Genomic DNA, 26,792 nt, shown 5'->3' on the forward strand with positions numbered 1-26,792 from the left:
TGCCCACCAGGCTTCCAGCTGCGCAAGGTGGAGGAGCAGCGGGAGCAGGAGAAGCGGGACGTGGTGGGCAACGACGTGGCCACCATCCTGTCGCGCCGCATCGCGGTGGAGTACAGCGACTCCGAGGACGACTCCTCCGAGTTCGACGAGGACGAGTGGTCGGATTAGCCGCGCTCCCAGCCCTCCTTCCCTCCTCTCCTGGGCTCGCTTCTTCCCGGATCAGGTGGCCAAACCTCGCACCACATCCTGCTCATCCCGTAACCAAAGATGTGCCAAGGGTTTTCAGACAACCAGCAGCATGTCTCCCCTCTCCCTCCCCTGCAGCTCTGGCAGGGCTCCGTGCTCTGCCTTTCCAAAAGGTCTCCTCACGGACACTGAGGATGCGGCACTGGGATTTAGCTGGAGGGGGTGTAACGGTTGCTTATTTAAAAGAGAGCTAAACCTCCAGGTTTTTGATGCCACCAGGCAGAGCACATATAAACCCTCCATCCTGAGGGATTTTTAAAGTAAAGATGGATGATCCTGTTGTGGCCATGTGGCCTTTTGGATGAAGGACATTTTCAGCTGGTTTTCTCAGTGCAACAGCAGACAGTTGATCTGATGGCTCTTCCTTGCCAGTGAATACTGGTAGTGCTGCAAGAAAATGGGCTTTAAATGTCAGTTCTCTGCTGCATCCCACTGTCACATAATCAGGTTTTTGGCAATAGTGCACAATTCTTTCCCCCCTGACCCCTGAGTATTAATTCCAGATCACCCTGCATGGGGTGCATTTCCCAGCTCCGAGGGTGCTGAGTGCCTTGGGTTGGGTGCAGTGTAAGGAGAGACTTTTTTTATTTTAGAAGCTGCCTTTACCTTCCTCAGATCTCCTGGACTGCTTTGCCAAGAGGAGACTTGCACAGAGGGATGTAAAACCAGGGCAGGATGCTTGTTCAGCTTCCCACTCTTGGGAAAGCAGAGCCACTGCCCCACTGAGACACATCTGTGGTCAGCTCTGAGCAGTGGCCAGACGTCGCCGGGCTGATTTTCTCCAATTCATGCTGAGATTGTGTTTTAAAATTCCAAATCCAGTGCCTAAGACAGGGAGATGGTGTGGGGAGGGGTTCTCTGAGCACCAGGCACTGTGGTGGTCCTTGGCCTGCCAGGGCAGTTTGAGAGGTGCTTTTTTTAGCAGGGTGACCGTACTTGCAACACAGGGACTTCAATGCTGGTATTGCCTTTGCTTCTTCTCCCTTCCCGCTAGGGAGGGGAGTTTGTGTGCCTAAAAACATCGTGTGTGTGAACTGAGTTGCCCATCAGTTACATCAGACCTAACCTACCCTAATTTTGTTATTACAATTCATTAGTTAATTTTAAGAGAACATTTTTTTTCTCCTCACTAACCCTGTGAATTAATTCCCAGGCTGCTGACTATAGATCCAGTACTGGCAGGGGAAAATGGGGAATTTGAACTAGCTGACCTCGGTTTTATTGCTGTTTTATGTTACCTTACATAGCATATGAGCATATCTTGGGAATCTAACCCAGATACCCCTGATGTGTATTTCAATTTGGACATGACTCAGTAAAGGTCATGCAAAAAGCAATTCCAAAGCCTTTTTGAGGTTATGGGTCCAGCTGTTGTGGGATGTGCATCCCACTAAGACCAACTCTCCCATCTTTTTGCCTTTCCTAAAGTATTTCACCAGCCTGTGCCTGTCTCTCTTCCCTGCCTCGCCTCCTTTAATGATGTTGCTGATACCTGGAACACTGGGCCCTGCCCGAGGCTGGCTGGAAATCCTGCTTGGGAGTTGATTGATGACTTCAGCTTGTGCCATCGAGTCCTTACTGATTCCCTGTGTGTGTGTGAGTGTTGAGATGGCTGGAGGATGTGCTCAGGGGTGCAGACCCAGCTGGGAGCCAGTGAGGCCCCAGAGGTTCCCCGGATGGCAGCACCATTGGGTTTGTCTGCAGGCAGGATGCAGGAACGTGGGCAGCCAGGGAACACCTGAGCCGCACTAGTGCCAGGTTCTGGAAGAGGGAACAAACCCCTGGGGTGCAGCGCAGTGGAGAGAGTTGGAAATGCAAAGGGATGGTTGCTGCAAGCTGGGTGAGGGGAGGAGAGAGGCACTGCCTCGTTCTGCTGCTCTTTCTGTGAGCATCCTCCTCTGGCTGCTCTGAGAGACAAGTTCCCGGGGAAAACGGGCCCTGAGCTAAGCTGGGCTGACAGCAGGATCACACAGGGAGGCGAGGGGCCCACAAATGCCAAACCTGGCTCAATTTGAGATTGCATTAACTAGACTTAGCCCTCGTTGGGAAAGGGGAGCGAGTCTTCCTGTCGCCTGAAATAGCAGAAGTGCCATATTCCCTGAGCCCCATGATGGTGTGTCAGGCAGGGCCGTGCCTGGGGCCTGGGACACGTCCCTCACTCTGCCTATTGCACAAGGATGCTTCTGTGTGGGCACGGCTGGAGGTGGCTCCTCTGGCCCCCAGGCAGCGGGAGGGACACAGCCTTGTCCCTGCAAGCCTGCTGGAAACACCCTCTGCTCCCAAATCCCATCCCAGGGCAGGCATCAAAGCTGCAGGATCCTACACAGAAGGGTTGTGGACAGGTCGGGGAGGTTGGTTGTTGGAGTGTTTTTTAAATCTCCTTTGATTACTGCCTTTTTTTTTCCTAAATCTTTGATTGCCTTAGCTTATGTGGGTATCCCTGAGGAACAGCTGCTCCAGAGAGGGACCATCTCTGAGTATCCTTGCAAAATCGCAGAGCTCTGGGCCACCAAGTGAGCTCAGTGTTTTTGAAAGCAGCAGGGGAGGAGGAGAGGTGCCAAAACCAACCTTTGCAAGACAGAGCAGCTGTGCTGGAAGCGCAGGGCTGCCCTGCCGCCTTTGCCCTCCTCTTGGGGGCTCTTACTCCTCCCTCCCCTTTCGTGGGGCTGGGGCGACGCTCAGGCATTTCCCAAAGCACGATCTGAGCTCCTGCTCCCCCTCGCAGCCATTTCGCCCATCCCGCGAGTCCGGGCAGGCACGGCCGCCCTCCCTTGCCTTGCCTTGCCTTGCCTTGCCCTGCCTTGCCTGGTTAAACATTCTCGCGGTGTCCTCGCCCGCAGTGCTTGGCTGCTGCTCCCGGCAGCCCTCTCCCCGCCGGGTCCCGGCTCCCCGGGCTCAGCCCGGCGCTCCGCCGGTGACCTTCACTGCTTCTCCTCCCTTATCAGAGCCACAGCGCCGGGCAAGAGGCTCCCGGGGCTCCCAGGGGCTGAGGAATCCTGCAGACTCTCATTTCAGGGAAAGGGGAGATTGGATTTTATATTTTTTTTTTTTTAGAACGTGAACTTATTTAACGTGTTTCTTTTGGACTTCCCTGCCCTGGAGGGGCTCTGGGACGGAGCTGCCTGGCAGGGCAGATGCAGCTGCCCCGGGTCAGGTTTCACTGCTGTTGGATTTCGGGGGTGCTTTCTTCTCTTCCTTTTTAAACAAAGCCTTGAAGTGGAAGTGGATCCAATGTTTTTATTACTGTATTAACATTCATTTTAATTCACTTCAGAAACTAACCCATTTTTCTTCCTGATTAGAATGTCATAGAATTAGACAAGCTGTAACCCCTCCTGAAGTGCCTTATTTTCCTACATGATATAAATATATTTATAAGAGTAATTATTCCACTTATATCTTAGGGGTTTATTGCTGAGCAGGAGATAAGGTGGGAGAGGAGGGATGGGAAGTGCCCTGCATGGACCCAGCCAGGCTGGGGGTGGAAGGGCGACGTTTGATGGATACTCTCAGGGTGCAGGGGGTTCCTCACTTCAGACCAAAGGAGTTTCAGCAGTGAAACTCTGCTTAGAAAGAAGAAAAAAGGACGAAAAACCCCAAACATGTGAGCAAAATACTGTAGACTTGTCAGGTTTTTTTTTCACCCCTGCAAAACAAACACTGATGGCCGGACTCTGCAGGGAGGCAGTGGGTGTGGGGGATCAGAGCCTGCCCCTGATCCATCCTTGCACATCCCAGTGCAGACTCTGCCTTCTGTATTCCCATGTAATGTCTGTGCTTTTCCCTGTCGGTTGCTGTATAAGCCAGATTTCCTGCTGCTTTGTTTTGTTGTTTTTAATAATCAACTCAGTAACCCCTGGATGAAGATCCCAACTGCAAATATTTTGTAATGTACGTGTATAAAAAAAAGTAATAATTTTTTTGATTCTTTTTTAAAACTTGATAAAATCTTTCTATCCACTTGGTGCCTGTGTGTGTTACTGTGGCGGGTGTGAGCTGGGCCTGGCACAGGGGCTGCTGTGGCTTTGTGTGTGACTTGGAGTCACGGGAAGGGACCTGAAAGCTCCTCTCATTCCATGGGCAGGGACACCTTCCACTACCCCTGGTTGCTCCAAGCCCTGTCCAGCCTGGCCTTGGACACTCCAGGGATGGGGCAGCCACAGCTGCTCTGGGCAAACCCAGCTCATTGCTGGGAGCGTGGGAGGTGCAGGGCCCCCTGAGCCAGTCGTGCCTGTCCTTGTGCCCTCCCTGCAGCCACCAGGGCGTCCCTTGGGAAGCCCAGAGTCCATGGAGGTGCCAAATGCCCCCTGCCCAGGCAGACACCATCGGCACAGACACCTTTTCCATGCCGAGGTGGGCTGAGGGCTATTGCCAGTGGGAATTTGAGGTCACAGCGCCAAGGAAGCCCCACCAGGAGCAGCCTCCAGCCTCCCTCCAGCCCTCCCTGCCATGGGAAACAAACCCGGGCTCCATTTTGCAGAGCAGAGTGGCTGCAGCTGGGCTGGGAAGGGGCTGCAGCAGCGTTTTGCCTCCATTTCACAGCTCCAGCTCCCTCGTGCAGTGAATGTGCCTGGCAGTGGTGGCTGCTGGCCCCGAGCTCAGGTGCCTCGTCTGGCCTCGCTCCGTGGGGCTCTGTTTTCTTGCTGCTTGGTGAAAAGCAACAAAAGGCTCTGTCCCTGCTGCTCCTCATCCCTGCTTTTACTGCGGGCTCTGCTCTGCCAAATTCCCTTGGCTTTAGGAGACACCGGTGCCTCGCTCCGCAGCGCTGTGCCTTTCTTGGCTGACAATGGTCCCTGGCTGCAAAACCTCATTAGATTAATTGGCCTTGCCAGCTCCTGAACAAGCAAGGCCTTTAGTCGTGCAGGGGCGCAGAGGGCAGGGGAAGGAGGGAGCTCTGGGGCTTCCACACTCCCTCGAGCTGCCTGTCCCAGCCCTTGGCTCCAGCTGGAGCCAGGGAGGAGCAACTGGAGCTCCTGGCTGCCTTAGGCTGGGCGTGGCTGTGGCCAGGTGGTGCCTTTGCTTTTCTGGGGTTCAGGACGACGCAGCTTTGTGCTTTTGGAGTGACAGCCCTTGGAAGTCGGGTGTTGGTGAGTTTCGTGCTGGTTTAACCCCCTAAACAACATCTGCCTTCCTGGGCAACCACAGAGCCCTATGCTTCCACCGTCCACGGAGCGGGGAAGCTCCCGGAGGCTGAGGTTCAGTGGGGTGCGGGGAGGAGAGGGCTGGCAGTGATTGATTGTGTGACCCCAGCCCTGTCCACGAGCCGCACTTTGCTGCCGCAGCTGGGGCAGCGTCTCCACAGCTCCGCAGCCCTGGCACACCCGCCTTGCCCCGGCCTTTGATCCCTCTCCGTGCCCGTCTGTCTCTTCCACATGACTCGGCCCAGGATCACAGCTGGCCGGGCTGCGCCTTCACAGGAGCCCCCGTCTCCAAAGACCTATTTAATTTTCTCCTTCAAGGTGGTGTTAGCAACACCCAGAAGATGCTGCCGGCTGCCTTGGACGAGTGGGCTGTGTGTCCTTTCCACCACTGACGTCAGCTTCTCTCCCTTAATTCCCCCTCTGGGACCGAGGAGAGTGCAGGCGCTGCCAGCTCGGATCAGCGTTAGCAGCCTGCTCTCCCCGCGTGTGGCAGCTCCGCCGTGCCAATGTCACCCCCGACTGGCGCTGCTGTCCCTGCCCAGGCAGCCCGGGTGGTGGGAGAGCGCTCCCCTCTCCCAGCATCCTGGGAGGGCCCGGTGCCAGCAGAAAGTCCCCGTTCCTCGCACGTAGGTGTGCTGAGATGGCAGCTCAGCCCCTCAGAAATGGCTGACTCCTCTCTGGCGCTCCTGCTGCCGGGTGGGTTTTTCTCTCCTCCTCCCTGCCTTTGCCGTTGCCTACGCGGGTGTGTGGGGAAGGCAATCGGCTCCCGTGCTGCGGATGGCTTTATCTGTAACTCTTCCATCTGCTCACAGCAGCTCACAAATAACCACGGGGTGCCAGAGGAATTATGTTATTTGGAGCTCAAGTTTCTGCAGTCTGGCAGGGCAGCAGCTCTGCGCCGGGCTCAGCCGCTCTGCAAAGGCCAGCGCCGCCATGGCCAGGGCTTAAGGCAGGACTGGGGAGGTGGCCAGGGCTGAATTACTCTGCCCATCCAGTTAGACAAAGCCCCAGCCCTGAGCCAGCATGGAAGCCTGGTCCTCTGGGAGCTCCCTGTGGGGAGCAGAGGGTCCTGCTGGCCCCGGGTCCCTGCACAGCTGTGGGCTCGTGGCACGAGGCTGCCTTGGGGGGACAGGGATAAAATGGGAGGCTGCTGAGCCCCTCTCCTTGAGCTCTGCCGTTCCCCACCAAGCACAGCCCTTCCAGACAGGCCTCCCTCCCTGGGAAGCGCCAAGGATGCCCCCAGAGCCATGGATGGCTGTGGTGGTGGCCGGGGATGATGCTCGAGGCCGGGCCGTGCTGGGACGTGCCTCCCGCTGCCTCCGGCATTTGGTAAAACACTTACAGCAGGGCCGTGTTTTCTTCATTTCCTGCCTGCTGCTGCTTCCAAGGAAACAAAATCCCCCAAGCTAGGGCTGAGGTTTCTCATTTAAATGTAACCCAGGCCCATAAGTGGAGCTGCCAGCCCTCCCCATGGCCCGGCGGTCCCAGGGCGGTGCAGGAGGAGGCACCTCAGGACTCGAGGTGCCATCATGGGCACTCCAGTAAGGCACTGAGAGCACAGAGCCAGCCCCGGGGTGGGGTGTGGGAAGGGCAGCTCTCAGCTGCACCCCAGGCAGGGCACCTGGGGTTCAGGGTGCCAGGGGGAGGTTTTGCAGCAGCAGCCTCCTTCCCTCCTCCCATCTGGCAAACCCCGGAGGTTTTGGCACCAGGGCTGGAGCAGGGTGGTTTGGGACCAGCCCTGGCTCTGTTGTGGGTGCTGCCAGCTCTCTCACCTGCGCGGTGGCCAAGGGCAAATGCTCGGAGCCAGATGTGGGCCCCACTGCTGCCAGCAGGACAGGGCTGCTCAGAGCAGAGAGCGGAGTGAACCCCAACCCGCCCCCCTGCAGCACAGCCAGGCCTTGGAGACAGGAGCTGCCTGTGCCTGCAGCATCTGCTGGGAGCCTGGGGAGGGCTGGCCCTGCCAGATGTGCGAGCACAGCTGGGGTGAGGCCGTGCCTATCTCTCTTAGCTCATATTTTAACCCCAAAGTTGGGCTGTTGGTCCCCCCCGAGCCTCTCCTGCACATCCCTGGCGTGGGGGTGGCTGCTCAGCACTCTGGCACCTTCTTGGGCGGGTTTGACTCTTTTTTATAGCTTCACTTTCTGCATCTTTCTCCACCCAAAAAAGGAGCAGGCTGGGCCCTGCTGGATCTCCCTGCCTGCTCCATCATCCCCCAGAGGCCTGGAGCAGCTGGGAATGGCTCTGAGCTGGTGGGGGTGACATCCTCGGGGTGTGGGTGACAGGGACCCCAGGGAGTGGGAGAAACTGGATGGGCTCGCACACCGTGGAGAAGCTCCCTCTGAAGACATCAGCAGGGGAGGCACGAGGGAGAGAAAAGCAGTTTCAGCTGCCACGTGATGTTGATAAAAGAATCACCAGGTAAAAACTGCCCCTGAGCACAGCAGAGCTGGGAATTGCGGGATTTTTCACTGCTGGGGGAGGCAGGCTTGGGATTTATCTCCTGAGGGATCTCAGCTGAGCCCTGGGGTAGAATGAACAGCTCCATCCTCTGGCTGAACCTCGCTGGGGACAGGGGGAGCCTGAAATTCCCCATCCCCAGCGCTGAGCCCAGCCCTGGGAGAGCAGGGGACCATCTGTGGGTCCCTCAGCCCCACCATTCAGCCCCGTCTCCCCTCATCACTTGCTGGCACAGCCCCTGCCAGCGCTCAGCCCAGGGAAATCTGCATTTCGTGTGCAATAAACAGCCCCAGCCTCGGGGCTGCCACCAGCTCCCCAGCCAAGGTGAAGCAGAGCCTGGGGGCCGCAGACATCCCTCGGCCCCGGCTGCTCCCAGCCCCGGGCTCTGCCACATCCCGGCACATCTGAGATGCACAAATTGCTGTGAGAGCCCTGCTGCCCCGGCCGGGGCGGGCTCGGGGGGCTCGGGGGGCGCACAGGCGGTACCCGAGGGGCTGAGCTGCCCTAATTAGCTCTGCCATCATTAACCCGCCTTCCCTGCCACCGGCAGGCAGCTGGGGCAGCAGGGTGGGTGTTCAGATCCTGTGACTCTGGGAATCTCGGTGAGGGGGTGCTGGGCACGGCCCCTGTGCCCCCTTCACCAGGAGAGGGACTGGGGGCAGAGGAGGGGCAGAGGTGCCGTTCCTGCAGTGGAGGGCCCGGGCTGCAGCCCTCGGATGGATGCCCACGGTGGGAATGAGTCCCTGCCATCCCCGGGTGGGGGACATGTCAGATGTCACCAGCAGAGCTGGATGCAGCCCCTGTGCCTGCTGGGGCTGTGAGGATGAGGATGGTCAGGGGCCTCCGTGCTGCTCCCCCGGGCCAGCTCCTGCTAACAGGATGTGATGGGTGCGGGAAGCGCTGTCACTCGGCATCTCTCATCCGGGAGCAGGGACACGGAGCAGGGGATGGCCCTGCTGGCACTCGGGAACCTCCCCCTGCTCTGCCCCCTCGGGAAACACCGTCCCACCCCCTCCCCAGCATCAAATAGCCGCACCTCATACCACAAATTAATTTATTCCCCTACCAGAGTTGTAAACAAGAAGCAGCCCCCCTACCCTGACCCACCGAGGGGTCCCCATCCCAGGGGTCCGCTTCACGAGGGGCCCTTCACATCCATCTCCCCAGAAATGTGCAAATCCAACCCCAGATGTGCAAAGAAAGGCTTTGGCGGGGGAGCCCTGGGTGCCGTGAGGGGGGTGGCGGCACACAGAGGTCCCCAGAACTTGTGGGTTTGGGGGTGCAGAGGCTCGGGCAGCCCCCCCTCCTGAAGGCAGCGAGCACTAGAGGGCAGCAGGGCCCAGCGCTGGGCGCGGGAGGGAGGCATGGAAATCAAATTAAATAATAATTCAAATACCAATAAATAAATAAATGGACGGCTGGGAGAAGGGGGGGAGGGGGTTGAGTCCCTCCTCCTCTGGCAACGAGTCTCTCCTCCCCTTCCCCAAATGTATAAAATATATTTTGACTATCTGAGGTAAATAACAAGGTTGTAAAAACAACAAGAGGGGGGTGAACGTTCCTGGCGTTTCCCCACCCTTAAAAAAATAAAGCATCATAAACAGTTTTAAAGAAAATATGAGGATCAGCCCCCTCTCTCTCACGCATAAATATAGATTATATTATGGATAAAAAATACATCTTGCTCTCTATTCAAAAAGTGGAAAAATAGAGGAAAAGAAGGGGTTGTGCCCAAAAAGGACGAGGCTGGGAAGAGCTGCTTGTTTCCAAGAGCTCCTGCATGAAAAGGGGGAATGAAAGCAAACCCCCCGGCTGCGATGGTGAGTGAGGGATGGGGGGATCAGACGTCGCTGGGGGAGCGGGAGCGGAAGGGCAGCGAGGGGGAGACGCAGCCGCAGCACACGGCCCACAGCACCTTCTGGATCTCGCGGTTCCTGAAGGCGTAGATGACGGGGTTCAGCAGGGAGCTGTAGGCGGCGGGGAGCAGCGTGGCGTAGGTGTAGAGCGCCGGGGAGCTGCAGTCCCCCAGCAGCCCGTAGATGGCAAAGGGCAGCCAGCAGGATGCCAGCGTGCCCAGGATCACGGCCGGCGTGGCGATGCCCTTGCGCGCGGCGGTGCCGTAGTGGGAGCTGGCCAAGAAGTGCCTCTGCACGGCGATCTGGTGCGCGTGCCGGCACACGATCCGGCAGATCTGCACGTACAGCTGCAGCATCACGGCCAGCACCGCCAGCAGGGAGGCCGAGAGCAGCACCAGGTGGCTCTTGGTCAGCGGCCTGACCACGCTGCAGGCCGACGGCTCCTCCAGGCAGTTCCAGCCCAGCACGGGCAGCAGCCCGTGGCAGATGGCGGCTCCCCAGGTGAGGATCAGCATGAAGTACGTCCTGGTGACCGTCCTCTCCGAGTAGTAGGTCAGGGCGTTGTAGAGGGACAGGTAGCGGTCGATGGTGATGGCCAGCAGGCTGCAGACGCTGGCCGTGAAGGAGCTGACCAGGAGCCCCACGGTGAGCAGGCTGGCGGCCTCTGATGGGATGAAGTACACGAAGGCAAAGTGCAGGATCAGCCCCACGCCCGCCAGCAGGTCGGCGGTGGCCAAGCTGCCGATCAGGAGGAACATGGGGGTGCGGAAGGCCGGGGTGTAGAAGATGACCACCACCACGATGGCGTTCTCACAGGAGATGATGGTCCCCGAGATGCAGAGGACAACGTCCCACGGGTTCAAGGCGAGGGGCTGCACCACAGACTCCAGATCCAAGGAGCTGCTGCTGCCATTCCTGGCTGAGAACCAGCCCTGCTGGCCTTCGCTGGAGTTGGGGGGCCCTTTCTCCATCATGGTGGCAGAGGGTGGCCTGCAAGAGCAGCCCCTCAGCACCAGCTGTCCACGAGCTGCCCCTGTGCCACCCGGACGGGACAGCACTGCTTGCCCCCAAAAGTTGTCCTCAGGACGGTGGGCAGAGCAGTGGAGGTTGAGGGTGTGCTCGCTGCTTGCTCCGAGGGGATTTTTCTGGATGAGATGGTTTAGTTTTAAAATAAATAGGTGAATAAAGGGAAGGGGAACACACACACACACACACATGCACACACACACACCACCCCTGCTCCTGCCTGCCTTAGCTGCTGGGGGTTGGGCACTGCATGATTTTGATGGGTAAATCCAAGGGAGCAGGACTGGCAGTGGAAAACACCAAAGTGAGGGGATCCCCAGCAGCAGGTAAAGGGGGTGCCCCTGCTCCCCGATCATCCCCCCGCGGGAGCAGACACCCTCTATGCCCACCATGGCATCCCTCCTTACCCCGGGGCCCTACCCCTCCCCGGGCGGGCAGCGCAGCCCCTGGACGGGCTGGGGGGGCACGGCCGCCCCTCGCCACCCTCCCCGTAGCGCGGCGCTCTGCCAGAGCGGGTCCCCCCTCCGCCGGTACCGCCGGTGCCGCCGGTGCCGGGCACTCACCTGCCGGGGCTGCGCGGGGCTGCCCCGGTGCCATGGGCGCCGCCGAGTTATAGCGACCGGACCGACCGGGGGCCGGGGGGGCCCGGCGCGGGTGACTCACGGCCCCCGGCCCCGCCGTGACGTCAATGCCGCCACGGAGCCAATCAGCGCCCGCGCGGGCAGCGCGGGAGCGCGCGCGCCGCATAGTAACCGCCGCTCATTCATAAAAAACAGCCCCAAACCCCCCGCACCGGCCCCCGCCCGCCGCCCCCGGACCCCGAGAGACCCCCGAGCCCAGAGGGACCCCCCGAGCCCAGAGGGACCCCCCGAGCCCCCGAGGGATCCCCGAGCCCAGAGGGACCCCCCGAGCCCCGGCCACCGCCGAGCTGCCGGGAGGGAGCGGGGCACGGGGCTCCCTCGGCCCTCTCCCCGCAATGCGGAGCTTTGGGGGCTCCGCTGGAGGGGGCGGCCCGGAGCTGGGGGTGCGGGTGGTCGAGGATGGGCCCCGTCCCGCCCCCGCACGGCCGGGGCTGCGCTGCGCCCTCCCCTCCCGGTGCGTCCCCGCGGGACGTTCCCACAGCCGGGCTGAATAATTCAGGGCCCGGAGGAGCGGGAATGCCCGGCCGGGGGGGCTGCGGGAAGGGCTGCGGGGAGCTCTGCCCCCGGAGAGGAGGAGGACGAGAGGAGGAAGGACAGGGCTGCGCTCCTCCGGACTCTTCCCTCGCGCCGCTTCCTCGAAGCCCACGCGTTTCGCCGGCGATCTGTCCCCGCCGAGGAGAGAGGGGGTCCCGGAGAGCCCGGGCCGGGCTGAGGCTCTGCTGGGACCCCTCGGAGCCCGGGCACGGCCCTGGAGCGGGCAGGGAGTGCGGGGCGTGCGGGGCGCTGGGCACGGGCCGGCTGCAGACGCACGGAGCGTGCAGGTGTGTACAGGGCGTGCAGGATGTGCAGGTGCGCGGTGTGTGCAGTGTGCACAGGGTGTGCTAGTGTGTAGAGGTGTGTGCACGTGTGTACAGGTGTGTACAGGTATGTGCAGGTGTGTACAGCTGTGTACAGCTGTGTACAGGTATGTACAGGTGTGTGCACGTGTATACAGGTGTGTACAGGTATGTGCAGGTGTGTACAGGTGTGTTCCCTTGTGCACAGGTGTGCACAGGGGGTACAGGTGTGTACAGGTATGTGCAGGTGTGTACAGGTGTGTTCCCTTGTGCACAGGTGTGCACAGGGGGTACAGGTGTGCAGTCCGCGCAGCCCCGGCTCTCCCACGGCCGATGAGTGGGTGGTCGGTGGCTCGGTGGGTGTGATGGGGGGTTCGCACCCCGTGAGAGCCCCCCCAGCCCCGGGCCGGGCCCGCCGGGGCGGGGCGGGGCGGGACGAGGCGGGGCCGCCCCCCCTCCCCCGCCGCCGCCGGGGCCGCCTCCCGCGGGCGCGCATCTGCTCCGCTCCGCTCTCCCCGGAGATCCGCGGGCACAGCTCCGCTGGGACCGTGCCGAGCCGGGCCGAGCCGGGCCATGGCCCCGCCGGGCCCCGCGGCGCTGCGCTGCGCGCTCCTGTGCGCGCTGCTGTGCGCGCACGGACCCGCTCCCACCCGCGCAGGTACGGCCGGGGCCGCGGGAGGGGAACTCGGGCCTTGGCAGCTCCGGGCAGCTGAACTTTTTTGTGGGGGTTGGTTTTTCCCAAGGGGTTCTCTTACCCCCACGGGACTCGGTCTCCCGAGCTCGGTTTGGGGGAGAGGGACCCCAGCCCCGCTCCCAGCCGCGCTCGGGGGGCTGGCACCCCCGAGGTCCAGGGGGGTGCGCGGGATGAGCGGCGAGCAGGGCCCAAGCTCCTCCCCAGAAAGTGTGGGGATCTCGTGGAGGGGAGAGGGGAGCGGAGCCGTCCCCTCCTTCGCGAGGTGCTGCAACTCCGGGCATTAATTATGCAAACCCCGGGCTTCCTTCGGCTCCCCTCTCCCATCCCCCGGCCTCTGCAGGGAGACGTTTCCACCCTGACTTGTCCCACGCGTGTTCCGGGAGCGCCCCTGGGAGCGGGGGGTGCCCTGGGCCGCCCCCTCCCTCCCTCCCCACACCTGGCGGCAGGAGCGGGAGCTGACAGAGCTGCGCTCAAACGTCTGATCCTGCGCCTGCCGCGATAAAAATAAATTATAAACCTGCCCAAAGCCTTGCGAACAAAGTCCTACTTTCCCATTGGCTCCCGGCAGGTCTCCAAATGCCGGAGGGGGGGCCAGCGGCGTGCCCACCCCCCTCCCGTAGCCATGGCGATGGGGCCGCAGCATCTCCGCTTCCTGCCGTGCGCCACCAGTTACCCCCTTGGCTTTTCCTGCCAAGGAAGGGAAGGGGCTTCTCTCCCAGCCGCGCAGGATTTTTGGGGAGCCCTGAAAGCTGGGGGGCTGCAGTGGTGGCTCCAAAGGGAAGCGCTGCCGGCAGAGGTGCCCTGTGCCTGCTCCGTCCATCCCGCAGCAGCCTCCTGCGAGCCCGGCCAGAGGGTTTGCCCTGCGAGCCTGGAACGCCCCCAGCGTGGGGAGCGGCTCCCGGCTCTTCCCCGGGACGGGAAACGCGGGACGCGGTGCGGGCAGGGCTCCCGCAGCCTCCCTGCACAGCCAGCGCTGTAAATTAATGATGAGCGCGAGTGGGGGAAGAGCAGCTCCGCAAGCAGCGGGTGACTCACCGGCTCACCGGGAGCGAACGGGGGTCCCGCGGGATGGCCGGGGCGGGCAGAGGGGGGACACTGCCCGGGTAGCCCCGACCAGGCTGGAGCTGCTGCTGATCTCATTCCAGCCTCCACCAAGGACCCCAGACCGCCATGCCGGGGATGTTCCTGCGTGGTGGGTGATGGGGGAGCCCTGTGTGAGCTGGGTGGGTGCTGGCAGCTGAGGCCGCCCCTCGCTGGATGCCACCAGCACCCCATGGGGACGGGTTTGGTGCTATGGGATGTGCCCTCATCCCTCCTGCTGCCCCATCAGAATTGCCCCTCCGTGGGGCTGGGGGGCCGCAGGGGTGGGTGCCGGCCCTGCCCTCACGGCCTTTCCCCGGCTTTGGCAGGAGAGTGTGGCCAGCTGAGCTCCTGCGAGCTGTGCACAGCTGTGCACTCCCACAACGGCACCGGCTGCGTCTGGGTGGGCTGCGGGACCCCCGAGGAGCCAGGTGAGGGGCCCGGCTGGGTGGGCACAGAGAGGGGCTCTCAGCAGCTCCCCAGTGCCCGGGGGTGGTGGCTCTCAGCACCCTTGGGTGCCCAGTGCCAGCTGCTTTCCCCATCTCAGCTGCTCCCAAAGCCCTGCCTGGGGCTCTGCCCTGCGGGGCGCAGCTCTGAGCCCCCACTGCCAGGCCCTCAGGGGGATGCCCTCCCTGGGAGCCAAACGTCCTCCTCCCAACCCCTCAGGTGCCCGGGCAGCCCCGGGCCTGAGCAGGACTGGCTGCCCTGGCGTGGGATCCCTGGGAAACTCTGCTCCTCTCCCGCAGGAGCAGGGAGCTGCGTGCGGAGAGGCTCAGCAGCGCAGGGGACCTGTGCTCTCTACAACAGCAGCGCCCTGTGCCGAGGTAACCCCGGAGCCCAAACCCCCCGACCCTCTGGCCTTGGGGACAGAGCTGCTGCTGGGGGTGCCAGGGCCATGGGGGTGAAATGGCACCACTGGGACAGGGGCAGGCTGCAGGGGTGTGTGGCAATGCCCCCTGCCACCCCTTTTACCCCCTTCCCTCTGTCCCTGCCTTCTCCAGCACTGAAGTCCCACACGGAGGAGCCTCCACGGTCCCACAGCAAGGAGCCAGTGACACACTCCACAAGTGAGTGGCTCTGGGCAGGGGTGGGAGGCAGTGGGATGGGGGTCCTGGGTGCCCCAGGGTTTTGTCCCAGCAAGGCTCTTCCCTCTCGAGCTCACACCCCTTTGGGAGGGATGAGCGGAGCTGATCTCAGTGTTGGGCCAATGGATGTCCCCAGTGTCCCCAGCCACAGCCCTGTCCCTGTCCCCTCTCTCTGCACTGGGCAGTGCAGTGGCTCAGGGCCGCCAGCCCTCCAGGAACAAGCCCTGATCCCAGCCTTGCTGGGAATTGCCAGCTCCAGCCTGGCTGGGAGTGGAGCAGGAGCCTCTTCCAGTAAGGGGGAACTGGAGAGCGCAGCAGGAAACCAGAGCCTGGAGCCTGCTGAATTATTGATCCACTGGGATCTTCTTGCTGCTGGCTCCTTTCCTGCAGCTCCAGCTGCTCTGGCGAAGGGCTGAGCCCATCCCAGCAGCCAGGGACTGGTGGGGACATCCCAGCCCCAAGCTGGGAGCTGCCATCCCTCCCTGGGCAGCCGCTGGCTTCCTCAGGACGCAGATCCCCTCTCTTTGGTGTTCCCATCTGTACTCATGGGTGCCCGCAGCACCCACAGCTCCCCAAACCCCCCGTTTTCCCCGGCCCCAGGGACCACCACCACCAGCGCCCCGCTGACGGGCAGCCCCGAGTTCCACGCGCCCGGCTCCGACACGGCCAGCTTCATCGGGGGCATGGTGCTGGTGCTGTGCCTGCAGGCCGTGGCCTTCTTCCTCTTCAAGTTCATCAAGTCCAAGGACAGCACCTACCAAACGCTGTAAGGGCCCCCCATGCTCCCCCGGGATCTGGGAGGGAGGGAGGGGAGGGGGACCCGGGCCAAGCCCCCCTAGAGCCAGGACTGGGTCACCTGGGGAGTGTCCTGTGTCCCCAGTCCTGTGTCCCACTGTGCTGTGTCCCCAGTCCTGTGTCCCCAGTCCTGTGTCCCACTGTGCTGTGTCCCGTGGCTCTTTGTGCCAGTCTGGCCCCGCGTTGCAGGGGATGATTTGGGAGATGGAGGGGTTCACGTGCCTGTCCCCTTGTCCAGCTGTCCTGGCCCCTCTGTCTGTCTGTCTGTCTGGGTCCTGGCTCTGAGCCCCCCCGGGGGTGGGAGGGTCCCAGATGTGTCCCTGGGAGCTGCCAGGGGGCTCGGTGCTGTCCCCTCGTCCCGGGGTCGCTGTGGCTGATGTGGGGCCGTGCCGCCTCTCTCTTTCCTTGCACGCTGCCAGAGAGGACAACCAGTAGGTGCTGGGCAGAGGGGAGGGGGTGTCCCCCCACCCCCAGAGCTTCACCCCTGCCTCGCCCCTCCCCGGGCACAGGGGGACGTGGGCCCTCCCTGCTGGTTTGCATGACGGTGTTTCCCAACTGGTTCTGCTGTTTCCTGTCAGTTGTTAGGGAGGGAAGGGAAGGGGGTCCCCCCCGGCCCCTTTCTGGCATGGAGCCCCTCGGGAGGCAGCCCCATACAGCCCCTTCTGCCAGCCGGGTGAGGGGTCCCCAGTGCCCCCAGCCCCACCCTGAGCCTCCCTGACAGCACAGGAACTGCAGGGCTCCCAGTTTGCTCCCAGTTTGGCCCCAGCAGCCCCTTCCCACTCTCAGCACCCCCTGCCCCACTGCCTCCCCACAGCCTTGGCGCTCGTGGGGCCGGGGGTTCCCTCGTCCCCTTGTGGGCTCCCGGGTGCTTTTCCCTGCAGGATTTTGGCTGGAGCACCCAACCATGCCCTGATCCATCCCCCGTGCCCGCCGGAGGAGCGGAGCCAGGGCCTTGCTGTGTGCTTTTGCTGTGCCTCTGTGTGCTCTGGGGGGCTCGGGGGTCCCTCTCCCCCACCCTCTCTCTGTGTGCTGTTTTGGGGAGGGGGCTGCGTGCGTGCGTGTGCTGTGGGGTGACACTTGTACTCGGGCTGCCCATTAAACTCTGCCAGGCGGTGTCTGCGTTGTGTCCAGGGTTGCTGTGGCCGGGGGGGTGCAGGGGACCCCCCCCCCCCTGCAGTGCAGTCCAACCCTCCCCCATGGCGTGGGTAGGCACTGGGACACCCCAAACCCCTCCCTGGGGCTGTGAGGGGCTGGGACCCCCAGGGGAAGCCCCCAGGACCTTTCCTGCTACGTCTCCTCCCTGTCCAACCCCAGGATCTGAGCTCCTCCCGGCTGGGGGGTCGCTGTCCCCGGCCCCCCCAGGTGAAGAGGCCGCCGCTGGTGTCCCCCTGCACAGCCCCCGCACCACCACTATGCAAGGCCAGGACCCCAGGGTGGGATGGGCGCCCCCAGCCCTGCACGGTGCCTGGGCTGCTCCGGGGCTCTGGGCCCCCCCGGCTGCTCCCAGGGGTGCAGCGGGGCTGGGGGGGCCCTCCAGCCCTGAATTCCACCTTGGGCCCCCACCCTGTGCTTGCCAGACGCCCCGGGCACGCAGGGACCGGGGGACACGGCCACGGGTGGCACTGGGGGACCCTTGGTGGCCCCAGCCCCGCACCGGGCAGAGCCCCAGCTGGAACAGGGGGACAGAAACCAATAAAGGAATTTCCTGTAATTTCTGGTGTCCGTGTCATTGTCACGCCCAGCCCCAGCAGTCCTGGGACAGCAAAAACACCTCTGTGGATTTGGCTGTTCTGCCACAGGGTGGGATTGGTGGGTGGCCACAAGCGACTCCAGCCCTCCCAGTGCCTGGGAACCAGTGAGGGAGCCCCAGGGGACGGGGCAGCCCAGCGTGGGGTACCCCAGTAAGGGAAGGGGCACCCTGGCAGAGCAGGGCCCCCACGCCAGGGGCTGAAGGACGGGGATGGAGGGCACAGCCCCACACTGGGAGCAGCAGGACGCAGCAGCTCCAGCCCCACAGCGGAGGGAGGAGGCAGGGGGAGCTGGCCAGTGCAATGAACAGCCACCAGACGTGCCCCCAGCAATACAAAGCTGCCAGACGTGCCCCCAGCAATACAAAGCTGCCAGCTGTGCCCTCTGGTGCCCCTTCATTGCTGCTGGAGGGGAGGGCGCAGAGCCCAGCCCGCACAGAGCCCACAGTCCCGCTGGCAGCAGCTGCTCCGCGGGGCTGGCGCTACCCCCGGGGCACCAGGTTGGTGCGCAGCGGCAGCAGCGCCTCCACCCAGCGCCCGGGCTGCTGCAGCAGCTGCTTCCACACGCCCTGCTCCTCGGCCGTGGAGTCCATCCAGCCCACGGGCAGCCCGTAGCTGCTGCCTGCGGGGAGAGCACCGCGTCAGCCCCGGCGCTGGGGACAGCCGGGGGGGCTGGGGACAAACTGGGGTTGGGGACCCCCCGGGGGGCTGGGGACACCCTGGGGACAGCCCCTGCTCTCACCGGTGCCCAGGCTGAGGCGGATGCCGCCCAGCTGGCGCTTGGAGAAGGCTTCGTGGTGCCAGAGGGTGAACTCGGCGCAGGCCTCGGCCAGGTCCCTGGCCTGGAAGCCGTCGTACACCATGGTGTGGTTGAAGAGGGGGTTCAGGCTCCGCTTCACCACCCGCGTCTTCTGCCGGCTGGCCTTGCTGTCGTCGGGCAGCACGTAGCTGGGGGGACACTGGGGTCAGGGGGATGCCCCAGCCGCCCCTCGGGGTGTCCCCAGGGTCACCCCCACCCTTACCACTGCACGAAGGCATCCACGGTGCCGCTCTGCAGCGGGATGAGGCTCTGAGCATCCTTCACCCAGATGTGCAGCTCGCCCGTGGGTGGCATCCCCGCTCCTGTGGGCCAGAGGGGTCAGGGCCACCCTGCTGTGCCATGCCGTGCCATGCCATGCCATGCCATGCCATGCCATGCCACCCCCCCGGCTGCCCACCGCCCCTCTCACCTTCTGAGCCGGCGGGGATGAACTTGAGGGCCAGGTTGAGGCTGCCACGGCTGGCCAGGCCGTCCGAGGGGATGGGCATCTGAGGGGAGCACGGGGGGTTACGGGGGCGCTGCACCCACGGGGGGCTCGGGAGGCGGGGAGCTCACCCGTGGCTGCAGACTGAACCACTCGGGCCGCGTGTTGGCCCAGTCCCAGGTGCCCAGGGCCACCTCCACCTCGCCCAGGAAGAGGTTCCTGCCCAGGCTGTCGTGGTGCCACACGGACAGGTTCAGGGTCCGGCCCTGCAGTTCCCTCTTCTCCAGCTTGTACTGGTGGGGGGGGACACAGGGTGAGACTGCCCATCCCACCCACCCCGTCTGAACCACGGGGACCCCCAAACCCACCCCAAAAGAGGGTCAGGAACCTTGAGGGTCTCGTTGAAGACGGGGTCCAAGCTCCTCTTCCTCACCGCGGTCTTGCGCTTGCTGCGGTTGGACTTGTCGGGCAGCAGGTAGGTCTTGATGTACCTGGGGCCGAGAAACGAGCTGGGGGCGCTGGGGCCGGGGGGCGTCCCCTGGGCAGCGCCGCGGGTCGGGGGCACTCACGGGTCCGAGCGCTGCTTCTTGGCCTCGGCCAGCTGGCGGCAGCGCAGGACGTGCACCTGCAGCTCCTTCTCGGCCGCCTGGTAGTGCAGGGAGAACTGCACGCAGCCCCGCACGGGCACCCTGCCCAGCTCCCCCTCGCTGTACAGGCTCATCAGGCTCCCGCTCAGCTGCGGGAAACAGCAAGGGGCGATGGGGAGGTGCGCCCTGCCCACCCTGAACCCCTGCCCCAGCGCAAACCCCAGCACCAGCCCAAACCCCAGTCCCATCCCATCCCAGTCCCGTCCCAGTCCCAGCCCGTCGCAATCCAGTCCGACCCCCCCCCCCCCCCCCCCCCCCCCCCCAGCTGAGGCTGGACACGGAGGAGCTGGTGCTCAGCAGCCTCGGGGGGGTGTGGCCGTTCTGTGGGGACAGTGAGTCTGGGGGCGTCTGATCCGTCTGGGGGGTCTCTGGTCTCTGGAAATGCAAAGAGGGGTCAGCACCCCCCCTTGGGCCCCCAGACCCGCTGAGGACAGCCAGCTCCCAGCAGGGCCTGGTGCTTGGGTGCAGCCCATGCTGTGCTGGCTTTGTCCAGTCCCCCCAGGTCCCCAAAACCCCATACAGACACCCCCAGACCCCCAAAACCCCCACACCCCCTCCAAAACTCCTTACAACCCTCTCCAGTCCCCCCAATCCCATACAGCCCCCCAGTTCCATGCACCCCCCCAGCCCCATCCCACCTGCCCAGCGCTGTGGCTGCTCTGCGCCGAGTCTGGCTCCTCCTCCTCCTCATCCTCCTCGGTGCTGCTCGAGCCCAGGGAGGGACCCCCCGGGTCACCTGCAAGGACAAGGGGTGGGCGGGGGTCCAAGCCAGCAGGGGGGGCAGGGGGGGATCCCTGCAGTGCTGGGGGGCTCCAGCCCCCAGCCCCCCCCAGCACCGACCCCGTCCCACTCACCTGGCTGGGCCGGGCTCTCCTGCTCCCTCGGGGGATGTCACCCTGCAGCGCGGGCTGTGAGCCCGGGGTCCCCTCCGCAGCCGGGCCGGGGGGGCTGGGCTGTGAGGGAAAGGGTCAGAGGGAACCCCAGGCACCCCGTCCTCCCCAGCTGCCCCCCCAGCCCAGCCCTCCCCTCTGCGTTCCAGGATGAGGGATGACCCAAGGGACACCACGGGACGCTTTGTGGGACATTTCCCATCGCTCCAAGGGCAGCACAACCCTGGGATGGCGCTGGGGGTGCTGCAGGGTGAACCCCACTGCTCAGCCCCCCAGCAGGGACCCACCTGGGGCTCAGTGGCCTCCTGCACCTCCTCGGCGGGGGAAACTGCGGGAAGAGAGCCCCGTTAGTTTGGCCTAGATGGCAGACAGACACCAGGACTGTGGGAGACACTGGGACAAGGGACAGATGGACAGTGGGATGGTGGACAGACAGATGCTGGGAGAGTGGGAGACAGTGGTGGACAGCGGTGGACAGCGGCAGACACCGGCCCTGACTGTGCCATCCCCTCCACCGGGGCTTCTGCCCCCTCCAGCCCCCTGGTGCCACCCCCAGCAGGCACCGGTGAGATGCCGCCAGCCCCGGGGCGCCTGCGGGGTGACGCCCTTCCTCCCCTCACCTCTCGTCCGTCTCCAAGGCACCATCCTCATCCTCCCTCTCCTCTGCCAGCGGCTCATCGATGGCCTCCAGGCTGAGGCCGCGCTCCAACTCCCCCGGTCCTGGGGACACCGGGGAGCTCAGCGGGCCGAGCCCGGTGCCCCCGCTCCCGGTGCCCCCCAGCGCCCCTCGCGTACCCCGGGGCCGCCTCCTGCGGCGGATGGAGGCTCGCACCAGGTCGGAGCCCAGCGGGTGCTGGTGGCGCTGCGCGCGGGCGTCGCTGAACCAGTCCCCGGTGAGGCTCCGCAGCCGCGCCGGGTCCGACACCGACTTGCGGAGTTTGCTGGTGGGCGGGAGGGGACACTGGGACCGCCGCGCTGGCACTGCCATCGGCCCCGTGCCACCGCCCCAGAGCCTCCCCAGTGCCTGGAGCCGCCCCAGCAGGGCCTGGGGGACAGCAGGACCCCTGCCCAGGGCCTCCGGGACCCCCGGTGCTGCTGTGACAACCGGGGGGGGCCACTCAAACCTGGCTGAGCTCGGGGGGTGACCCCATCCCCGGCGGGCAGGGGACCCTCGGCCCGGCTGCTCTGTCCCCGGGCAGGACAGACAGCAGGGAGCTGCTGCTGGGGGCTCCCCGCTGTCCCCAGGGGTGACACCGACCCCCAGCCCACCTGATGCGGCCCTCCTCCCGCCGGCGGAGCTGCCAGTCCCGCTGCAGCACCCGGGCGATGCAGCTGCGCTCCTCCTCCGTCAGGAAGCTCAGGTCCAGCGGCGGCTCGGGCTGCAGCGCCATGCGGGGCGGCGGGGACAGCGCGGGGACCGCGCGGGGACAGCGCGGGGACTCGGGCGGCTCAGCGCGCCGGGCGTGCACCAGCGATGCCAGCATCCCGAGGGGCAGCTGGGGGCAGCTGGGGGGGATCCCCCCCGCTCATCCCGCTGCAAGGACAGGCGGGGCCAGCTCAGCCCGCACCCCCGAACAGCCCCGGCCACAGACGGGGACACCGGGCCGGGGCCGAGGGTGCCCGGAGAAGGGAACGGGCAGCCCGGGGACACCGGGCCGCTCCTCCCGCTGCCGGCTCCGTGCCAGCCCAGCCCAGCCCGCGGCCGCTGTTTGCCCAGCGTGTTTGCTCAGGGCCGGCTCTGCCCCTGCCGCTTTCCCAGGGATTCAGCGGCTGCCAGGGCACACGGACAGATGGCAGAAGGGGCTCGGCTGCCCCCGCCACGGGCTGCGCCCGACCCAGGCTGAGCCGTGCTCAGCCCATCGCATCGCCCAGAGGGGTCTTGCCCCATGCCCGGCGCTGCCTCACCGCGGCCCTTCCTGTCCCCGGCGTTGGGAAAGCGCTGCCTGGAGTCACCGAGGGCAGGAAATTGCAGCAGCCGTGGGGCAGAACCAGCCTGAGCCCCCCGGGCCCGCCCCAGGCTCCTGGGCACGCACAGAGCCAAGCCCTGCGGTGTCCCCCTCACCAGCGGCCCTGTCCCAGCCCCAAAGGCGGCCCCACCCCGCGGGTGGCCTTGTCCCAGCCTGTCCCCAGCCCCTCGAGGGTCCTTTCCCCGCCCCACAGGTGCCCCTGGGGTGTCAGACACCCCCAGCCCAGGCCCTGAGCACAGCGGGTGCCGACCCCACCGCAGCCCGCAGCAAACCAGGGACCCCCAGCACACACAGGGAACCCCAACACCCCCTGCCCCCCTCGGGGCGACCTGGGACACCCACCAGCCCCCCGCCCCCGACATCGCCCCGGGAGGGGTCTGGGGGGCACGAACCGGCTCTGCCCGGGGCAGGGGTGATGCTGCCGCTGTCTCCCCGCCGCAGCCGCTCGTATCCTGTTTACCGCCACACACGGGGGGGTTCCCCCACCCCGGAACAGAGCCACCACCTAAAAATGTCACCTAAGTCTGAGCCGGGCGCTGCCGCGGCGCCCCGCTCCCTGCGGGACCCCCAGACCGAGCCGTGGAGGAGCAGCGGAGCCCCCAGGGGGGTGCTGGGGCCCGGCCCCCGCCCCGCACCAGTCAAACCAGTTCAACCTCCCCAGCGAGCCGCAGCCGGGGCTGGCGCGTCCCCCTTTTCTCACTGCAGGCAGCCCCACAAGATGGAGGGGGGGCTACAGACGGCGTGAAACACCCCCCAGGCCCCCTCCCCGAAGCGCACCCACGGCCAGCCCCTCCCGGGTGATCCCCCAGCCCCCAGGCAGGTCCCAGGGCTGCCCGGACCCCCCGGCTCCTCCCGGCACCACGGACCCGTCCCGGGGGCTCGGGCCAGAGCCGGGTCTGTGTCACAGCGCGGGGACAAGAGAGGCGCCCCGCAAAGCGGAGCCCCCAGCCCAGGCTGCTCCCCGGGCCCAGGGAGGAGGGTGCGCAGCCCCCGAGCGGGGCCGGGCAGCGGGACCAGCCCCCCCAGAGCCGCCCGGGCCCGGCTCAGCCCCGCGCCCCCCTTACCTGCCCAGCTGCGGGGGTCTCCGTGCCCCCAGCGGTGCCCCGGCTGTGCCCGGGGTGACTCAACCGCAGCCCTGCGAGCGCCTCCGCGCCCGGCGGCGCCAAAGCAGGGACTGGAGGCGGCAGCGCCCGCCGGACGGGACTCAACTGGGCTCAACTGGGCTGAACCGGGCGGCGTCAGCGCCCGGGAAGGGGCGGCGCAGCGGGGATGCGCCCGGGACGGGGGGACCCCAAGCCTGGGGGAGACTCCAAGGCTGGGGAAAAGGGGAGGGGGTGGGAGATGTCCCACCCTGGTGTCCCACGGGGGCTGGGGGCAGGATGTGGCTCTGGGGCTCCTGGGAGAGCGCCTGGGGGGACTGGGGGGACTGGGGGGACTGGTCTGTGCTGGGGTGGGGGAGCAGTACACCTGCAGTACACCTGCAGTACACCTGCCCCCCTGCAGCCCGCACCCCAAAAGCCCAGCGTGGAGCCCCAGGTCCCTGGGCTTTGCAGGACCCCATCCCCAGGGTGCCCCCATCCCATGGTGCATTCCCAGCGCACGGGACAGCCCCAGCCCCTCCCCAGACTGTGGTTCCTCCCATCCCCACCCCACGCCCCCCCAGCCCCACATTCCCTGTCCCACGGGTACATCCAGCCCCACCACCCCCATCCTGCTCTCAATGCCGGGCGTCCTGAGCAGCCAGGCCCACCCTGGGCGCTCAGCCCCACGCAGGATGGGCCCAGCAGGGAAAAACCCCGGGCAGGAGCACCACAGCAGGACCTGTGCCTCAGTTTCCCTCGATGCCAGAGGGAGAGCAGCTAGCTGGGGGTGGGGGACAAGCTCCCCCCCAGCTCTAATGTGAGATGGCAGCACTTAACGAGCACAGGACCGCAAGAAAAGGGGATTATTTTTAGCCTGGTGTCTCAGGAAATGAGACTTCAGCAGTGGCTTCGTGTGTCTGTCCCTGGGCCGCTCCCCTCCCTGTCCCTGTGCAGGCACTCCCTGCTCAGCCCCGGGGGGGTCCCAGAGGAGGGGGATCCCCCCAGTCCAGGGGTGTCCTGGGAATGCAGCCAGGCCTCTGCAGAGGGACAGGGATGTGGGGACACCTGAGTCCCCTCAGGGCTCAGCTCTGGGTCACCCCGGGTGGGCACCAAGCCCTTCCTGGGCACCCTGGGCCCTTTGCTCTGCAACACCCACAGTGAGGAGCCCTTGTGGGATGGAGAAGGGCATGAGGAGAAGCAGGACACGTCCTGCAGTGTGTCCCACCCCATCCCTGGTGACCCAGGGGTGCAGAGAGGGTGCTGGGTCTCAGCCACAGCCTCGGGTGCTGGGGACGGAGGCTGCACCAGCCGGTGACACCCTGGCACACCCGGTGACACCCTGGCACACCCGGTGACACCCTGGCATGCCCGGTGACACCCTGGCACACGCTGGCCAGGTGCCAGGCCAGCCCTCGGGGATAGTTTTCCTTGCAGGCAGCTCGTGGGACACAGGCATGGGGCAAGGTTCTGTCTCACCTGGGTGCTGCATGGGCAGCCCTGAGCCTGGCCAGGGGCGAGTCCCAGCCTGCTCCCAGCCCTCCTCCCCCTCCAGGACCTGCTCCTCAGGTCTGGGAGGTTCAGGCAAGTCTGGTTCTCCTGGGGGAAACTGAGGCAGGAGCAGGGGCTGGAGCATGGGTGGAGCCCCAGCAGTGGATTTTTGGGCGGTGGGGAAGCCCTTGCAGCACAGCCCCCGGCTTGGACACTGCCACACGTCCCCCAGAGGGATGGGGCTCCCTGGCCCCTTCCTCTGCCGGGGTCTCAGCCTTCCCTGCCCTCTGCCCTCCCAGGCCCGGTGATGTGGCACGCAGTGTTCCCTGGAATGGTGCCACACACGGGAATGGTGCCACAGCCCCCAGGACAGAGCCCAGCTCCCACAGGAATGGTCCCCAGCTCTCACGGTGACAGAGCCCAGCTCCCTGGGGCTGGGGGCCCTTTGCTTCTCCTCCTTTTCACTTTTCATTCCAAATCCCCTCACCAGAGCAGGGACCCCGAGGCGTTTCCAGCTGCGGCTCTGGCTGGGAATGACACTCAAGGCCTGCCTGGGAGGCCAGCGCTGGGTCTGGCCCCCTTCCCCTCCCCTGCCTGGGAAACAAGGAGGGACCCGCAGCCGGGGAGGCACCGCAGCCCCCGCAGCTCCCAGAGCTCCCGGCGGCACGGATATCGCACGGATATCGCTCCTGGGGGAGCCTTTGATGCACCCGCAAAGGGGGCGAGCCCTGCGACCCCTCCCCTCGGGCCAGCTGCCCAAAAGTGACCCCACTCCAAAGGCGGGGACATTCCCGGCTCCCCGCGGGACGGAGGTCGGGCCCCCCCAGCCCCGCTCTAACCCCGCTCCAGCCTCTCTGCCCGGCGAGGTCGGGCACCCGCGGCCGCCCCGGGCGAGGAGGGCGCGGGGGAGCAGCGGGGTCGCTCCAGGATGGATGGATGGATGGATGGATGGATGGATGGACGGATGGATGCAGTGACCCCGCTCAGGCCATGCGGCGGCGGGATGGATCCTGACATTGCATCCTGCAGCATTCCTGGCTCCCGGGGCCGCGCAGGGAGCAGAGGGGAGCAGGGCTGGCACAGCAGCCTCCTGCCCCTGCGAGGGGCACACTCGGTCCGGCCACTTCCCTCCTGTGACCTGGACCCCACAGCTCATCCCACACATCCCACAGAGCCCCTGAGCTCCCGGCAGCAGCAGGAGATTGTTTGGAAAATCCTGCCAGGCTTGGGAGGCGGTCCCAGGAGGGGCTTTGCATCCTCACCTCACCTCGCAGCGCCAGATGTGTGGGGATAAAGCCCTGGGAGCCGCCTGCCAGCCCGCAGGAGCTGGGCTTGCTGCCTGGAGGGGCTCAGCAGGAGCATCCAGGTGGTTTTCCATGAAATGGCTGCACCATGAAATCCCCTGGCCTCGGACACAACCTAATTTTAAGGCTCATGTGCTCCCTGCCCACAGCTCCAGCCCCTGGATATCAGATGGAACAGAAAATCAGCGGCTGCATCTGCAGTCAGCAGGCATAGCTTCCCCTGCTCCCAGCTCAGGCAGCAGACCCTGCTGGGAGAGGGGAAAATGAGTCTGGCTCTTTGCTTCTGGCAGCCCCAGGGCCAGGCCAGGCATCCCCTCGCCTGGGAACGATGGGGGCTCAGGGCTGGGAGGGGAAAGGCGCTGGGAAAGCAGTGCCTCCAGAAAAAAGGCCACAGACAAAAGGGAAGCTGTTCACAGCTGAAGGGAATCAGCCTTGGAAAAAGGCATCTCCCACCCCAGAACACTTGGCTGCCCCTGCCCCAGCATTAAACCCCAGGAACTCTTCCTGCTCTGCAGGGGTGGGGAATTCTCGTGCCCCAAAGCTCCCTCCCAGCAGCAGGGCTGGC

General features: G+C 65.0%; 4 protein-coding genes across 4 annotated transcripts in view; 2 read left to right on the forward strand and 2 right to left on the reverse strand.

The window, feature by feature from the left end:
* The window catches only part of WASF2 (WASP family member 2), a 31,774-nt gene extending 27,568 nt beyond the window's left edge, over positions 1-4,206 (forward strand). The window contains 1 exon segment of the mRNA XM_030964626.1: positions 11-4,206. Within this exon segment, the coding sequence (XP_030820486.1) occupies positions 11-168 (158 nt within the window). The 3' untranslated portion in view covers positions 169-4,206.
* Positions 4,207-8,978: 4,772 nt separating this feature from the next.
* GPR3 (G protein-coupled receptor 3) lies at positions 8,979-11,396 on the reverse strand. The gene is made up of 2 exons (XM_030964725.1): positions 11,290-11,396; positions 8,979-10,845 (listed from the first exon to the last, which is right to left on the reverse strand). Exon 2 carries the CDS (start codon positions 10,672-10,674, stop codon positions 9,685-9,687), a length of 990 nt encoding a protein of 329 aa, XP_030820585.1. The 5' UTR covers positions 10,675-10,845; positions 11,290-11,396; the 3' UTR covers positions 8,979-9,684.
* Positions 11,397-12,680: 1,284 nt separating this feature from the next.
* Positions 12,681-17,560, forward strand: CD164L2 (CD164 molecule like 2). The gene is made up of 6 exons (XM_030964726.1): positions 12,681-12,861; positions 14,307-14,408; positions 14,724-14,801; positions 14,979-15,044; positions 15,663-15,828; positions 17,172-17,560. Exons 1-6 carry the CDS (start codon positions 12,777-12,779, stop codon positions 17,176-17,178), a joined length of 504 nt encoding a protein of 167 aa, XP_030820586.1. The 5' UTR covers positions 12,681-12,776; the 3' UTR covers positions 17,179-17,560.
* On the reverse strand, positions 17,209-23,598 carry SYTL1 (synaptotagmin like 1). The gene is given in 17 exon segments (XM_030964727.1): positions 17,209-18,227; positions 18,348-18,553; positions 18,628-18,727; positions 18,835-18,913; positions 18,981-19,142; positions 19,238-19,340; positions 19,419-19,592; positions 19,759-19,871; positions 20,135-20,232; positions 20,351-20,386; positions 20,389-20,449; positions 20,674-20,713; positions 21,007-21,106; positions 21,182-21,327; positions 21,656-21,920; positions 22,746-22,858; positions 23,418-23,598. Coding segments are annotated over 15 exon segments (1,773 nt in total). The 5' UTR covers positions 21,871-21,920; positions 22,746-22,858; positions 23,418-23,598; the 3' UTR covers positions 17,209-18,087.
* Between the last annotated feature and the right edge of the window lie 3,194 nt (positions 23,599-26,792).

The sequence above is a fragment of the Camarhynchus parvulus genome, chromosome 23 (genome assembly GCF_901933205.1).
Source record: "Camarhynchus parvulus chromosome 23, STF_HiC, whole genome shotgun sequence".
In the NCBI taxonomy this organism is placed as follows: Eukaryota; Metazoa; Chordata; class Aves; order Passeriformes; family Thraupidae; genus Camarhynchus; species Camarhynchus parvulus.

Bases quoted from the DNA above. Each gene is read 5' to 3' on its own strand.
- GPR3 (XM_030964725.1), bottom strand. From the start codon at position 10,674: ATGATGGAGAAAGGGCCCCCCAACTCCAGCGAAGGCCAGCAGGGCTGG.
- CD164L2 (XM_030964726.1), top strand. From the start codon at position 12,777: ATGGCCCCGCCGGGCCCCGCGGCGCTGCGCTGCGCGCTCCTGTGCGCG. The intron at 14,409-14,723 runs GTGAGGGGCCCG...CCTCTCCCGCAG, and splicing joins CGGGACCCCCGAGGAGCCAG to GAGCAGGGAGCTGCGTGCGG. The intron at 15,045-15,662 runs GTGAGTGGCTCT...CCCCGGCCCCAG, and splicing joins GCCAGTGACACACTCCACAA to GGACCACCACCACCAGCGCC.